Source organism: Neopelma chrysocephalum, unplaced genomic scaffold, assembly GCF_003984885.1.
Source record: "Neopelma chrysocephalum unplaced genomic scaffold, ASM398488v2 Primary Assembly neopelma1_347, whole genome shotgun sequence".
Taxonomy (NCBI): Eukaryota; Metazoa; Chordata; class Aves; order Passeriformes; family Pipridae; genus Neopelma; species Neopelma chrysocephalum.
This window is the reverse complement of record NW_020898011.1, coordinates 2,525,800-2,542,698: the sequence shown is the minus strand read 5'-3', so window position 1 is coordinate 2,542,698 and position 16,899 is coordinate 2,525,800. Positions and strand designations below refer to the sequence as shown.

At 43.2% G+C, this 16,899-nt stretch overlaps 1 protein-coding gene across 5 annotated transcripts in view; it reads left to right on the top strand.

The window, feature by feature from the left end:
- Window positions 1-16,899, top strand: part of TACC2 (transforming acidic coiled-coil containing protein 2) — a 126,568-nt gene that overhangs the window by 43,956 nt on the left and 65,713 nt on the right. For all 5 annotated transcript variants that reach the window (XM_027705708.1, XM_027705709.1, XM_027705710.1 and 2 more), the window contains 2 exons: window positions 3,101-3,226; window positions 9,687-9,818. In XM_027705708.1, coding sequence (XP_027561509.1) covers window positions 3,101-3,226; window positions 9,687-9,818 — 258 coding nt within the window. The remainder of the gene's footprint in view (window positions 1-3,100; window positions 3,227-9,686; window positions 9,819-16,899) is intronic.

Genomic DNA, 16,899 nt, shown 5'->3' with positions numbered 1-16,899 from the left:
GTTGTTGGATTTTCTACACATAAAGTTTATTCCAGTGAGTGTGGCTAAAGTATAAGCAACAAAATAAAGTAGGAGAAGATAAAATGATTACTAAGAAGGAATTCGTAAAATGGATCAAATTTTATGAGGTATGATGTGTTTGAATGAATGAATTTCAATGATGTAGATGCTGCTAGATCTTTTTCCTTTCCGAAGGATTGCAGTGCAAGAACTTACCAGAAATAGCAAATCCTCTCAATATTTCCCTGGGATTGATTCCTATTTTTTCTTAAGTATGGGTAAACTGAGGCTCAAAAAATTGACTCCTTGGCCCAGGTTATTAGAAAGCCAAGTATGAACTGTGGAGGATTTTGTCTGTCTGACTTGCTGTACCCAGTGAGCAACATCTTGTTTCTTGAAGAAAACAAAATAGGGGGTGATGAGAGCACTGAGAGCTCAGTCCTGCCTTGCAGTTGTTGGTGCCATTTTCCAGAGATTTCTGGAGCATGAGTAAGAGCTATAAATCTTACCATTATCTCATTAAAAGCAACCAAATGTTTGGGACTAGGAGATAGCAGAGTTTGAAATGCGTATTGGTTTCCCTTGGAGTAAACTTGGAGCTATTGTTGACTGTTCAAAGGGAGCCACATCCAGCTCTCCTGATTGGAAAAACATGGACAGGGAGTAAATGCCAAGACCTGTAGCTGCCTTCTGTCTCCAGCACCAGCGTCGAAGTGTTTTGAAACTTTCCTTATGAAGTTAAGGGGTTTAAGGTTTGCATCTCTCATGGTTGGAAGCAGGAGAGCAGCAAACAGACCCGCCAGAACACCCAGCCCTCGCTGCCTCTGTGTCCACATGTGCCAGATTGTGTTTCTGGACATATCTTAACTTTCTGCCTTGGTTTGAAACCTTCTTACATAGACCTGCTGCGTTTAAACAGAAGAAATTACAGAGGTTTATGCAGTTATTTCTCATTCATTCATTGGGATTTAATGACTAGTACGGGTCAAGCTTTGCCTGAAACTTGTTATTTGCATACTTGCCTCCTAACAGTGACTTGGAAAATCTCTTTTCAAGGATAAGTAGAGGCCTCAAAAGTGAAATTGTGAAACTCAAGAGCCTCAGGACACTTGATGGGCAGTGTCTTTCACTTCTGACACACTAATAACAGATTGAACCCCTCGGTCTTTGGGCTGAGTTTAGTGTGCCCTGCTGCAGCTGTTGGTAAGCAACTGCTTATTAAACTGTGAGGTATTTTCCTTTGAAAAGTATTTCAGTCATGCTGGTCATAAGTAGAATTTGGAAGTAGTTTTATGTAGATCCTCTTCCAGGCTCGACCCAGAACTCAGGTGACAGAATGGAAAAAGCTCATGGCCTTTTACAGAGAAACAAACTGGCCTGAAAGGCTGGTGGGTGCAGAGGACTGACAGCAGGGACCTGGTGGCGGGTGCCTGTGAGCCCAAGGGTTGTGATGCCCAGGAATGTCAGTTGTGGAACTAGTTTGAACAGCTTTTGGATGGCTTCATTGTTCCTGCGGCACAGAGCGGGGTGGCTTGGAAAGGAGGAGCTTTGCCATCAGCTCCCCAAGCCTGAGTTTCAGGTTACCTTGTCCCTGGAGCTGGGTGTGCAGGAGATGTGATGGTGGTGGACAAACACTTCACTTGCTCACCAGACTGGGGCACACCTGCTCCTTTTACTCATTATGTATGTAAAAAAAACAAATTGCCAAGTGCTGTTGTCAAGATCTACTTTCTGAACACTCATTTTAAGGCAAAGCAGAGGGGACACCCCAGTTTGTGCTGTATCTGCAACTCAGCAATGAGTGAAAAATGGTCCCTTTATGATAATAAGCCAGAGGACTTTAGAACTTTGGCTCAAAGTTTCCTGCAACAGGCTGAGCCCTCAGGTGTGGTTAAACCAGAGAACATGTGGACAGTTAATGACTCAGCATTGTAATTGTTTTTCCCACGTGAACATGTTACAGAATCCTTTAGATAAAATGTGGGAAGTGTGAGTATATTCAGATGGCAGCAAACACTGACATTTTGTAGTGAAGTTTAACTCTTTGTTATGTTCTTTGATCCAGAATTAAACAGGAGTAGAGAGTCATACTGGTTCTTTGGATTTGAAGTTAGGCAAGGTGGTAATCCTTGAGTGTTAAAGCTGAGTTTTGTGATTTAGGGCTTTTTATTTTTTAGCTGAAATCCCAAATGCTGAGTGATAGTTTTAAGTTTATGCACCTCAAATCCACCTGTGTACCGTACAATCCCTCTATCTACAGGATTTTATTCACTTGGTAGTACAGGAAACAACATGGACAAGAGGAGGTTCACTGCAGTGTGAAATTGGACCCCCAATTAATGTCACACTTTATGGTTTACACAAAACTCGAGGATTTTGGTGAGCTTTAGGGAAAACTGATGCTTCCAGGGCTCTGGTCTCTGGGTGGCCACATGGCAAAGTCAGGTTGAAGTAGGCAACCAAAACATTGTTTTCAGGGGTTTCCCATGGTTTGGTGTCTCTTAGAAACAAACCAACCACCTTCTTCAGCAAGGCTCCTTTTCTTATTGATTCAAGGGTGTGTTTCCAAATTGTTTTCTTTTAGCCATGAGGTGCTTGCTGGTACTCAGGGGCACCCTGATTTCCCCAGGAATGGGACAGGGCAGGGTGTCTGTGTGCTCCCTGCAGCACCCAGGACACCTTGGACTCTGTGCCCCCACTTAAGAGCCCCCCCATCTTCAGGTGAAAGCCAGCCTTTAGCTCCTGGAGCGTTACGTGGTTTCAAAGGCAGGAAATCTTATAATTTCTCTTGTTCAGCTCAATTTCTCTTTCGCTTTTCATAATCAGAATCAAAATGGGATTAATTTGCTGCTGGACTGTACTGTCTCATTGCTCCTGCATTTGTGACTCAGGCAAAAATCCAGAGACTTCAGTGCTGTGGGAACAGCAGGGCTGTGCACAAAAGCAACTTATATTAAAAATGCCAACTTTTGCTGCCTTCCCTAACACACGAGTTAGCACAGGTGTGTTCAACTCTGGGGGTTCAAACAGCAAATTACAGTAATTCTGCAACAGCTCAGACCTCTAAAAGTGCCTTTTTCCCTGTCTTTTCTCTCTGCAGCCCTCCTGGGCCAGGTGATGACACTCAGTTGGCTTCTCCCCTCGATCCTTCCGAGCAACCCTTAGCTGTTCCTGCGGCGTCTGGAAATGTTGGCCCCGTGGGTGCTGCAGAGCTGACTCCAGACAGGTACTGTCCAGGGCCAGGCCCTGGAGCTGGGGGAAGTGGCTGCACCTGCTCATTGCTGTGGGTGTCTTAGTGCTGCCCAAGGAACTGCTCTCCCTCTCCTTGCATGGATATATGTCTGTGCTGGCTCTGCCTGCAGCCAGGGGAACATCTGTCAGCAGAAATCTCTATCAGAATTTCCATCCCCCCTTATCAAAATCTTCAAAAGAAGATGCTGTTTACCTTTCCCTGAGATTGTATCACTTCAGCACATAGGAGAGACAGGACATGTGAAGGTGCAATATACACCCTATATTTTTTTAGGTGCTTACACTTTTTGGGGTTTTGTTTGTTTTTTTGTTTGTTTGTTTGTTTTTAGTAGAAGGTAACTGATCCTTTGGCCATGTTCTGTAATTTTGAGAATTTCCTCAACAGGATAATGTTGATTATAAAGCAGGCCCTGATTATTATTATTATTATTCAGGTATCTCATCTCTGTTGGACTCTGACCTTCTTGTCTGCCTTTGCTTGCGCTGAGAAGGGAAACTGTTGCTTTATTTGTGCTGGTGGCAGTGGGGTTGTCAGGATCTTTGGGCACATAAACTTGTCTGAACTGCCAACAATAGAGGAAGCCTTGTAGGGTGTGTGTACCCTTCAGTCACTGGGAGCTCAGTGGAGTGTAAACATACACAGTATATTTAAGCTAGCATTAAATTTGTCAGCTGAAGTCACAATAATGTGCCATCAAAGGCAGAAAGGACCTTGTGTGGTTTGCTCAATCCACCTTAAAAGCTGGGTGGCTTTGCTGTTTAGCCCATACTGGTCTGCCACCAGTCCCCAAGCTGGTTAGTCACTGGCTGAGTGAGTCTGTGAAAAACAAACTTTTTCCTACACTTGGAGTAAGATGATCTAGAGAAGCTTACAGTGGGAAGCTAATGATGTGGATTTCTTCCAGTTCTTGTAAGTTTTTACTCAAAGAGCTGTGTTTCTTTGTTTTTAACAAATGTAATTGGGTTACTGATTTTTTTTGTGGATTCTGTTTTTTTTTCTGCTAATGGATTGTTGGCCATAGCAGTGAGGCACTTAGAAAAGGGTGAGCAGTAATTGAGGTGGAGCTGTGAGCTCCTTTCTGAATGTGGAGGCAGGAAAAAAAGGCTAACACCAAAAAGTGCCAGAAAGATTTATATATACTCTCTGGACCACAGTCTGAAATAGAAGATTCTGTGCCCTTAGGGTGAAAGTTCGCTTTGTGCATGGAAAAAGGCACACCAGCTGTCTGTGATTAAATGCCACCTTAGGAAACATTTAGGGAGAGCAATCTTCAAGTGTTTTAATTCACTGCCTCTTGTAAACCTCATGAATTCACCCTGCTCGCGTTCTCACCTGAATCTGGAATTTCAAGTTAATTGTATTACACCTTTTCTTTTGATCTACTTTATAACTTCTGTCTTTAAAAGGTTCTGTTGTTGGTGTCTGACAGTTATTCTGGGGGTTCCTTGCCCCATCCCAGCTGCACAGGCTGCTGGTGCTGAGCTGTGGTTGCCCCATCCAGAGTGGCTGAGCCTAGTGGGGGTGAGGGCACAGGGACTGTGCAACAGCTGCAGGATCTGGCTCTTGTCTCCATATCCTGACCTTGAGGGAGCTGCCAGGATTTTTGCAAGGGTTCAGCACTAAAAAGTTGGATATTCAGCGTGGATGTAGGTAGTTTTCCAGTTAGGAAAGTGAGAGAGAAATACCCTGTGGTCAACTGGAGTGAAGCTGGCTGTAGTAGTTCTTTTGTGTTTGTTTGTTTTAAATCTTTTGTCTATTTTTAAGTGCTGCACAAGTCAACTCTTGTCAGTATTGTTTGTTTTTCTTACTCCTTTGTTTTGCATCCTTGTTCAGCTTCCTATATAAAAGCCTACCTGTTCTCCTTGCACCTGTCTTTCCTGTCCAGGGTGTTGTTGCTTGCCAGCTTCTCTTTGCAGAGATGTTTCCTGGTGTCCCAGCAGTAGAAACCCAGTAGCTGCCACGTGTGCCCACCCCCAGGTGCAGCTGGTTGGCAGAAGAGGGGTTAAATCGATGCAGCTGGACCCCTGCTTTGGGCTCCTGTGGGTGTGGTCGTGGTGCTACTTTATTCCTGCAGTAACAGCACTGCTGATTTCCCAGTGGTTTGGTCAGACCCGAGCTGGGTGATGTTGGTAGCAAATGAAAGTAGTACTCTTAAAACACATGGGATTATGCTCACAACAAGGATCAGCAATAACAGGACTGGGCTTTTCTTATCCAAGAGCTTCAGTGATATTTGTTGTGTCGTGTTGTTGCCTTATCCCTCATCAGCTTATTCACCTGTGTGATGGAGCAGTTCATTGCTTATAGAGGTAAGGTGATCATATTGAAGCCATTCCTTTTTGGCATTTTATGTAGAAACACTGCACCACTGCTTTTCAATATGGCTGGATAATATTCTCTAATGCAACACATGTAATGTCTCCATGTGATGCCTACTGGATACCTCTGCACTAGACTTTTGAAATATTGCCAGGGCTACTGAATGGCATGATGTTTATTCCAGTCTGTCTGCAGTAAAGTGCGATTATAAAGTGTTTTCCCCAATGTATTTCGTTATTTACTAATCAGTTCCCTTTGTTTCCGTGTATTTCCCCATCCCATGTATTTCCACACCACATCAGGGGTGGCACATAATGCAGATGGTGTGTGTGCACTTTGGCAGGGAAAAATAATGGTGCCTGTGAGGCGGGGGTCAGTTTGTGCTAAATGGCTTCCAGATGGCAGGGCATGGTAAAAGATCAGGCTGTCCCTCCATCTGTCCAGTCAAGAAACTGTATCTTTGTTTTGCTTCTTGAGGATGACTGACTGCCTCTCTCCTGCTGATAACATATTGATCAGGGACAACATGGTATCATCTGCCCAGTAAGATTTTATTTATTGTATCTACAAAGAAGTGCCCTGAAAAGAATTAGGTAAAAAGTTGACTGGCTGTTCTGCCAAGCATTTTTGTTTAGCAATGGAAGGCCAAGTTCACTCTGATTTGCCAGTACATGTTACACTAGGAGAAATTTTGGCTAGACACAGCTTTCTCTTTAGGCTGCAGGTGCAGAGCTCTGCAACAGGACTTCTGTGTTATATAAGGAATGTTTGGGTTGGAAAGGCAGAGAAGGCAAATAAGTGCCCCAGCTGTACAAGACCACAGCTCAGCTCCGTGGCTAGAGGTGTGAAACATTTCTGAGCTGTGTTTATCTGTTCCCTGCAACTTCCTGCCTGTCTCATGGGGAAAAAACCCACCAAACCTGCACATGCCCAGGAAAAAAAAGGCAGGTTGGAAAGCACTTGCTGCATGAGTTTTCTTTATGGTCAGGCTAACAGGCAGGGCAAATCACTTTGGTCCCTTCCTCATGCTAAGGAAAGCTTCTGGTCTTGCATTTAATCTCCAGCTGAGGTTGTGGAGCTGCTGTGGCCTTTAGAGAGTTGTTGCAGCTCTGTCTTGAATCCTGGGGAAGGGAAGCTGTTCTGAACCTGAGCTGGCAATACAAAATCTTGAGTTCCCCTGCATCGACCTCTGTCTCAGCTCTTTTTGTGCACATTAAGCTGTCACAGGGAATTTGTAATCACTGATGATGTATGCACCAAAAGCTGCGTTGCTTTGTCTGCAGATGGACCTTTCCTGGCCACACAGTTCCCAGCCTGTGGAGTTGTGATGCTCTGGGGGTGTGCTCCTCAGTGATAGCACCACAGGTAGGCAGAGGTTCTCAGGATTATCTGTGCACACAGAGAGTCAGAAAGTGACTTTTGAGGTTTACTTAAGCAGAGATGGTGCTTGAAAATGTTGTTTTCCAATCAGCTCAACTCTACAGGATAAGGACTGGTCAATGTATAGTTCATTGTGCACTAAGAAGACTTGGCCCTTTTGGTAGTATTCTTGCTACACCCATTAGAATATTACCAGTTGGGAAATAAGTTTGATGGAAAATCTTGGTTTAGTAGGAGCTGTGGAGAGGCTTTAATGTAGCCACTTCATGTCTGAGCTAATACAAATACTGTGACTTGATACGTGTATCTGAGTTGATGCAGCCTTAGGCTGGAGAGTTTAGAGTCTGTGTTTTGGACAGGGTTGCTGTTCTGTGCTACCTCATCTCATTTTTTGCAATCTGAGCCATTTCTGAGCTGCTCTGCTCCTGCTTGTCCCCTAAGAGCTCACTGTGAGCAGCACCCATCTCCAGGTACTGCCCAGCTGAGAATGGGCAATAACCAGGAGCTCTGTGCTGCTGCAATTCCACCTGCAAGCCCCACTGAGCAGTGCCACAGTAATGGTGTGGCAATATTAGCCCCAGACTGGTGTGATGAGTCTCACAACCTGCTTTTCGTGGCCTCGCCCAGCACTTCTTGGTACTGTGGATCCCTTCCCAGAGCGACAGCATAAGCAAGGCAGCTGAGGCTTGGCAGGAGTGTTCTTTGTGGGAAGCCAGTATTTGATGGTGTAAATGAAGCTTGGAAAGATGAAAGGAAATTAGCTGTGGATTTTAACACATACTCATGAAAGGAAGCCCTGTGCTTTGTGAAGGCCAGGGAGCAGAGCTCTTATAAAAATGCTCGTGTGTTGATAGCAAGTTTTGCTTTTGCGGTAGGAATGACATTCATTAGTCAAACTGTACATCTGAAAATTGTTTTATTTCATGTGGAAAGACTTAAAGGGGGAAGCTGAAGTGCTGCAGGTGGTCATTTGGGCCTGTGTGAGCAGCGTGGGTGAGAAGGGAACAGGTGCTGCTGTGAGCAGGTAACTGGGATGGCTTTGTGTCCACAACACCAGGGCCATAATTTTGTATGCCTTTGGTACTCTTGCTTGGCTGGGCCCTCTTGTGAATTGTTTGGGTTTTGCAATTCTTTGTTTCCTCTCCAAACAGATGTTCAGCATTCGCTTATTTTTAGCAGTTTACTTTTTTCACTTTAAAATCTTAACTTTCACTGCTCTCCGTGTGCCCCTATATAGTCACATCGCCTCTGTATAGATGGGATGCTGCTGCTATATTAGGACAAAGACATTTTTAGCAAAGGACAAAGGCCTTTGCATGAAAAAGGAAACAGCTTGTTTTCAAATCATTGCTTATTTATTTATTTATTTGTGTTACCTTGATGTGACTGAAAATATAGGATGTCTGTGTCAGTGTCAGGCCAGTTTGGATAAACTGGGGAAAGGGAAGGAGGAAGGAAGGAGTGAGCATGTGAAGCAGAGATCATTTCTTAGAAGAAATAACTGTAATTATCCCATATGGCACAAAGCAGCTTCATGGTTATAAGCTAATCAAGGTAAACCACTCTCAGAAAGAGCTTTGGTGATCTCAGTAACTTTGTGCACAAGCACTTTGGGAAATACCTGTTCTCATGCTCATCTGTATTGTAACTAAAGTTAGGGATGTGGTTTAGGCTTGTCCTCTGTATGCTTGGTTCTAAAGAGAGGAACAGCCTGTCCCTGAACCTTACTAACTCTTAATCAGTAACACAATTTAATCTGCTTTCTACAGTTCCAACGTAATTACTGGGGGAAGGGGAGAGAAAACTTTAAAAGGAGTGGCTAAGATAGCTGTTTATATTTAGTGCAGGAAACCTAAAAGAAGCTGCTCAGCCAAGGCCTGGTTCCATCAACTTTTCCATAAACACTTGTGTGTGTATCTCTGGAAGCAGAAGCTGGCAGGAGGGAGGCTGCTGTGTGTGGCTGCTACCCCAGGATGTCTGTGTCCCTCTGGTATGTCAGAGGTGCCCTGGAAGGGACAGTGTGGCGTGACAAGACCCTGCACTGTGTCTGCTTTTGAGACATGAAGTCATTGGTTATTTAGTTCTTTTTCTGTCAGTGGTTTCATGAGCGTGGCCAAGACCAAGGGGAGTAGGGTGGTTACTGTTCTCCTTCTGAGTGTGGGTCTTGTGGGGCTTTACTGAGCAGAGGGACTTGTAGGAATTAACAAATACAGCAGCATTACAGTCCTGTAATCTTAACATTCGTGTAATGAGTTCTGGGATTATTGTGTGTTTGGCTTTACTGCATAGGGAGAGCTTTTAAAGAGAATTTTTTAGTCCCAGATTTTAGTTTTGTTTTTTTTTCTAAAAGACAAGTCAGTTAATTGAATGTTTAAATTCTACACTGAGGAGAAAGGGCTGTGTGAGAACTGCAAAGCAGCCATTAGTGATTTATTTATTTTAATAATTTCATACACAGTTAAATTCCTCTGGCACTTTATCTTAGGGTCTATAAGAGCTGTCAAAACTTTGCAGTACTACTGATTACGTGGTCATATGAGAAATTAAGTGAGATAAGGTTTGTAGGAATAAGTAATTTGTGGGAGGTGGGAGAGAGATGGAATTTGGGAGGGGCTGATGTACCCCTTAGAGCTCTTTATAGATCCAGCCAAAGTTCATCCTTTAAGAAGACTTCACTAAAGCTTCATGGCCACTTCTGAAATTTGTCAGCTTATTTTTAATAATTGTTTTGCAGTGCTTCCAAGCCTGACAGCTGCAAAGAAGTTGATAACCACGTTTCTGAGGATGAACCTTTGGCTGCGGCCCCTGGTGATGATGTAGAACTGCCTGCTCAAGAAACCGAGGGTTTCACAAGGGAAAAAAAGAGGTATTGTGTTATTTCATATCTTACAATGATTTTCCATGTCTGTACAGCTTTTGCTTAAGAATTGTTACTAGTGTGAAAGAGGCTGAATAACTTCAGCAGGTGTTTTGTGGAGTTATATGAACACTTTGCTGCGAGATTTTGAATCCAAATGTTAGACTATCCAGACCTGCCTAATTCAGTATATTTACTCATAAATACCAGAAGAGGGAGCTTGGGCTACACTGGTTATTACTATGCTGATCTTTCCTGCTATTTTTAAATTAATATTTTTTAAGGTTTTTTTTTCTCACCAATATTTTCCTTTCTGGAAGTTCAGTTTTGGTGTTTTGTTCGGTTTGGGTTTTTTTGGTGAAGCTGTGCAGGATCAGGTTATACTCAAGAGGACTGATCAGCTCATTCCCCTTCAGATTCTGCCAGCATCTTCCCCACCTCACACTATTGATTTGCATTGTTGTTGTCAGTAGTGAAGGAAGAAGAAGTTCAGCTTGGTTTTGCCCTTGCTGATTAAACGTTGTATTATCTTGATTTCAGAGTTAAGTGTTTCACCGCTTCAGGTGTGCACTGGTTGTTGCCATAGTATTTGATAGATGGCCTAGTGCACTTTTTGCTTGGAAAACCCCCAAAATGAGTCATAGAATCATGGAATGATGTAGGTTGGAAGGGACATTAAAGATGATCTGGTTCCAGCTCTCCCATCTCAAATATAGTCGAGACAAGACGTGTTTGGATATTCGTGTCAGAGCTTCAGCTGACGCCTGTCTGTGGGTGATTAACCAGTCTGCTCTTGTGGCTTGGCAATGAAGGCCTGCCCTTATTGTGACATCTATTAATGGAAAAGGTCACAGCACAGCTGAGAATATGAAATGGGCCCTCCCTGGAGGACAGCATTCTCCACCCCACCAATACAGACTGGCAGGTTGTGACAAGCGGGATACAAGGCAGGAGACACCATGGGAAATACAGTTATTCCACTAAAGCTCTGTTCAGAAATGTCAGAAGATGCCGCTGTCAGCAGGAGGATAGTCTGAATCATGAATTAAAATGTACACAATAGACATGTTCTGCTGTGGAACATTAGCAAATGCTGCTGAAAAGACAACCCATGGTATAACATCTAGGAGAGGTGTTGGTTAACTATTTATTCTAAACTTCTGATTGCTTTGATCAGAAAATGGTGTCCTGACCTTTAGTGTGTGTGTGCTGCTGTAACACAGGCCAAACCTCCTGGGTAGTTTTCCTGCACTGGACCCACATGTGTATCATCAGAAGGGCTCGAAGGCCTGTTTTGCATCAGTATGCAAGTTCTGGAGAGATTTTTCTTAATTGAAGGGTAGGTACAATGGCCATTCTCTAAAAATTGAGAGAGAAAAATGGGCAGGTGAGGTTGTAAGTTAAAAAATATTCACCGTGAGATGTTGGCTCTTTCCAGAGAATCGTCCAAAATTGTTCAAACTGGACTGAATTTCACATTCTGTGAGTGATTTAGTGTAGTCACAGGTGACTGCTGTTTACAGATCCAAACTGAACCACCAAAACACATGGTATTTTTTTTCCCTTTTCACTAGAATTCAGCTTCAAGGAGAGGAGAAATAATTTTAGAACTCTTCAGGCAAGCAGAGCTGCTCTGCTCACATATTTAGATTGGTTTGTGCCTCTGAAGTTTCTGATTTGTTTTGATGTTGATGTAGTGTGTTTAATAATGTGTGCATAAGAAACTCTTGGATAGGGTAAACAATGGTGTAATTAAGTAGAATCATAGAGTCATCCAATGGTTTGGGTTGGAAGGGACCATAAAGACCATCTCATTCCACTTCTTGCCATCAGCAGGGACACCTTCCACAAGACCAGGTTGCTCCAAGCTCCTTCCAGCCTGGCCTTGAACACTTCCAGGGCTGGGCAGTCCACAGCTTCTCTGGGCACCCTGTTATAGTAGCAGAACTGCTTAATGCAGAATTAAAATCCAGCCTAGGATGGATTTAATAACCCAAGTTGGACACTGAGAATAGTGGTCTTATCACCCACAGACTCCTCCTCCAAATCTGAACTTGTGTGTTCTTTTTTGTAACACCAACACAAGACTTTGACAGATTTTAATGGAAATTAAGATGCACACAGAGGTGAGAATTAGAGTTTTCTGTGGGACAAAAGATAATTCTTGCATCCTCTTGAAAAGCAAATATATTACTGTCCAAATAGCTGTTTGCTGTTATAATCAGCCCGTTATGTAAATACTTCTGAGACTGTCTTGCATTTTTATGTGATTCACGTGTATCAAATCAGCCATGGAAAATAACAGTCTGCAAATTGAGTTATGTTTCACTTTGTCACATTTATGTCAACTGCCTGGCAGGGTGCTGACCTTCTGCAAAGGCTGTGCCTCTGCACGATTTTCTGCAAAATGGATCCTTGAGGCGTTTCAGTCTCCTCTGTGATTGTCGTGGTCACATCATGAACTGTGTCACAGACACTTTATAATTTGTGCTCAAATTGCTGGAGAGAGTAAGTGGTTCTTTAGGGGAGCCCTACAGACAGAGCTGGAAAGGCTCTGAAGGCTGATCCATCCCTTTGTCCTGGAAGGAGGAGAGATGGATGTGATCAGTTCTGCTGGGTTTGTGCGTGTCCTCACCTGTAGCCTCAGTACCTGCTTTCAGAGCTACACCTGTGATGTTCCATGTGTCAGATATGGGACCAGTTTTCTTTCAGAAGCTAAACCAGACTGGAGTCAGATCATTCTGAGAGACTCCGGATAGACAGGGAACTTCTGCTGATCTCTGAAATTAAATACACATTTGTGTCTTACCTAATTTTCCTGAAATGAGCATGGAACCAATTGGAAACATGGCAACCAAGTTCTTCTGAAAGCAAAAAGTCACAACAGTCTGTACAGAAAACTCTGCTTTCTGTGTTGTTGGTTTCCAAAATGTTTCATAATGCTTCTCTGGGAGGAAGCAAAGCTGAGTAATTGGTGTCATGCTGAAAAACAGGATAAGCTTGATAACTTCTGGGTTTTATTTGATTGATCATGCGTTGAAAACAAGTTTTCTGCTTTTGCAGAGGCTTAGTGTAAAACTTAGGGAAAAAAAAAAATCAATGTATTGCCTTCATTTTTGACCAATGCTGATAATCCTAGACTGAGTTGCTTTTAATGATATAATCAAAACCAAGAAGGGATTAAATGGGATTCAAAAACATAAGGTTTTTTCCCTTGGAGGAATTCAACCCTTTTGAAAGGATTGTGTTACTGCATTAAGTTTACAAGTGCACTGGGCAAGGAAGAGATGGGAAATACAAGTGAAGGATACAAATGCAATGTCAAGGCCTCTCTCTTTCCAAACTGTGGAGGTTTGCAGTTTTTGGGGGCTTTGGGGATATTTTTTTTTTTTTTTTGGAGGAAGGTGTGGTTCTGTGAGTTTTATGTTTATTACATGAACTGGATAGTTGTATAGCTCTAGTGTGTGTCTTGACTGTCTGGTGCACAAGTGAAGTGATTTTTTTTTTTTTTTTAAATAATAGCAGCAGAATGAAGGCATTGAAATGAAGTTGTTTAGGTCTTGGAAACTAAAACCCGAGGAGTTTTGTTGAGGCTTTTTGGCTGATGTCGTGAAAGGCATTTACCATCTTCTCAAACACAAAAAATAGATACCTTCCACATAACCAGCCAGCCTGTAACAAATGGACAGGAATGAGCCACACTCCTGCTCTTCATCCATTTTCTCCACTCCAGGTTTTTAAAGGAGATTGTCTCCTGAGTGATGTGTTCTGAACTGCTCAGCCCCAGGCAGGAGGATGCTTTGTGTTGCTCAGTGTAGATCTCTTCAGCCTATTACTGAGTAATAGCATCAGCTCCTGGGATGTCTGCTGTATTTCGAGCCCAGAACATTGTGGACTAAGTGCATGTTCTTGTAACTGATTGTGGGACTGCTGTGGTGGGGTCCCCAGGCAAGGAACTGGATCCTTCAGGCTTCTCTGGGTGAACCCATGATTGAGGGGGACAGTCCTGTGTATTTGCTGGGCAGGGTGCCCAGAGACCCCCATGCTGTGTGCTGGCCAAGGGCAGCTTCCATAAAACAGCAGCAGTTCAACAAATAGCTCCCAGTAACTGCATTTTTCAGAGGCAAAGCATTAATGGGTGCTTGACAGAAGTGGGAAATGTCACCTGGTTTGTAACCATGTCTTTGTTCAGAATTTGGGCTCTCTGGGGCAGTTGTGCCTGCATGTTTGCTCAAAGAGAGCAATTATTGCTGTGTGTTGTGCAGCTTCTCTCAGTGTGTGGTGGTGGACAAAAGGGCAGCAGCAGCCCCCTGTTTGCTTGTTATTACTGTGTATTCTACAGGTTCCCTCAGGCAATATATGGTAATTTCCTTGCTGCAAGAACAGGTTCAGCAGCATGAAAATGAATGTGTCATTACAGCAATTAATTCATCCACAAGGAGTTTTAGGATGGAATCGATCATCTTGCATCTTCCAGAACTGTGGCACTAGGGATTAAAGACAGAGATTACACACCTGGCTTGGGTGGCTGTTCCTTGGCACTGTGGCAAGCTCTGAGGGTGCCAGAGGACCTGGCACTGCCAGGAGAGTGGAGGGCTTGTAGGGATCACCTCTTGTCCTAGTGCAGGTAATACATGTGCTAGAACTGTTGAGCCAGGTGTACTTTGTATTTCTCAATAATCACTGTTATGCTTAAATACGGCCTTTGCTTTTGGAGCCCTCTGCCCCCTAATGCTAAACCTTCTGAAAACAAAAGCGTAAAAAAATCCTTGAAAAATACTGGAAATACTTCAAGTTTTTGTTAACTCTTTTGAAATCCCATTGAAGCTGTAAGCTGACTTCTTTAAGGAAGTCATTTGACCGCCCATCCTCGGCAGCCACAGCAAAGACTTGCACCAGGTGGGAATATTGTTCTTGCCTGATTTTTTTTTTTTCATCCTACATTTTCATAACATGATTCTTCACTCAGACCCTGAGGCCAAGAGACCTTTGGATTCTGCTTCCTGAAATCTCCTGCTGCAAGGTGCCCCTGGAGAGCGTTACCCACTCTGATCTCATCAGCTGAGGGCAGGTCCTTGAAAGTCCTTAAAAATGTCAGTCCCCTCCTGGCATGAGGCAGCTGCTTTCCTAACAAGCCTGGCTCCAGCTGTCACAGGGATCTTACACCTTGGGATGTTTAAAGGCTTAGAAAGAGGTATGGAAGTAAGATGAGATCCTGTTGTCTGTGATGGTGGTTCTGCAACTCCGGAGCGTGGAAATGTCAACAGAGCTTTGGGCATTTGGCTCGTGGGCATGGTCTGCAGAGGCAGATTCAGCAATAAAACAAACTCATTTGGTGTGGTTATACTTGTGGTCCCAGCCTGAAACCCATTTGGAAAGCAGGGGTTTAAATTTTGTTTGTGACCCAGTGAATTCAAGCCTGCCCCTTACAGTATTGGCACAGTACAGAGAAAATCCAAAATTGAAGTGTCTGTGCCTCAGCAGGAGGGGAAAGCAAAGGAGCAAATGAAGGGCTGCACGAAGGGAGGCGGATGAAGAGTTTTTCACAGGGGTTTGGCTGCCCTTGAGCCTTAAGTTGTGTCTGCTCTGCAGGTCTGTGTCGTTGCAGACCCCTCGCTCCTTGGGGGAGATCCCCACCCACACCCAGGGGTGTGCTCAGCTCTGCAAACCTAATCCCCCTCTTTGCACGGCTCCTTGATTCCATAAAACGCTTTTGGACGTGGAATCTCGTGGGGTGTTCAGTTCTCACGTTGCTGATGGTGATTCACTGCTGACCTCTGAAAGGCTGCAGCCCCCCCGGCATCCTGAGCAGCACTGTGCAGGGGCCTCTTTTGTTATCCTTGCAGTGGGCTTCCCATGCTGGAAATTTCAATAACTAAGCAGGCATTTTGGTTATTCATAACTCTTAATGCCATTAATCTCACTTGCAATTTAGATTAGGCAGTGACCTTAGCAACCAAACAGTGATCAGTGGGAAGAGGAGCACAATTATGTGTTGTTTTGTTTTATTTCACTTATTTTTGTATTTACTTTTATTTGAAACCCATTCTAAAGTTTATTTCTTGTCCATCCTGGTTGCATCATCACTGGTCACTCCTTTTTTCTTTGAATTAGCAGATGGGAATTCTGTCGGTGTGCTCAGGCTTAAAGTTCTGAGAGGTGTGTTTTCGTGGAGAGTGTATCAAGGCAAATAAAGCACTCACACTGTGATAATCTAGATAAGTGGTGGAGCAGACAATGTGTTTATCAAAGTATTTGATCTGGAAGAGTAAGTTAAATCTGTGAAGCTTTACACCTACTATCTCCTTGTGTTATTTTGTGGTTTTATTATTTTACATCATGGTGACATGGATAGGGCTGGATTATGCCAAGTGATGCACAGAGGCAATTGAACAAATTGCTTCTATTTTGCTTGAAAAATATATTGAAAAATATCCCACTGATTTAACTAACTCTCCCTAATTATTTTACTGCTCAGATTTCATTTACGCTTTCCAGTTGTGAATCAGTGCCTCACTCTGAGCCCATTAAAAAATAAATGCTGCAAAAAAAAAAAACCCAAAACAAACAAACAAACAAAAAAACCACCAAACCCCACAGCTACCAAAGAAACACTAAACCAACAAACCTGTGGTTTCAACCTGTCATTCTCCCTGTAGGCCTGAATTTCTGATTTATCTGTACTGGAATGGGATCAAATTAAGGATAACTGGATTTTAGAAGAATGGTGATTAATGTATCTTTAAATGGCTATTACAGACTACAATAATATCTTAATTATGCTGTGGACATAAACTGTACTACATGTCTATTTATTAGGCATAGATGTTACAATTTATGTTAACCTTTCACTGTTTTTTTCCAGTAAACCAAAATGGGACAAATTTGTTGCATGTTTCAGGTGACTTTTCATACTTGCTCTTATATCTGTAGTACAAAGTTGCTCATAAAACTAAGGGAGGGAGAGAAAGAAAGAAATCTGCTTTTTTTTCCACTGCTATTGCAAGAGGTCACCCCTTTCTCTGACAATTGCTTGGCCCTCCAGGAGGTAATGTTTGATTAGGCTCCCCCTTTGGGATGTCATCTTTCA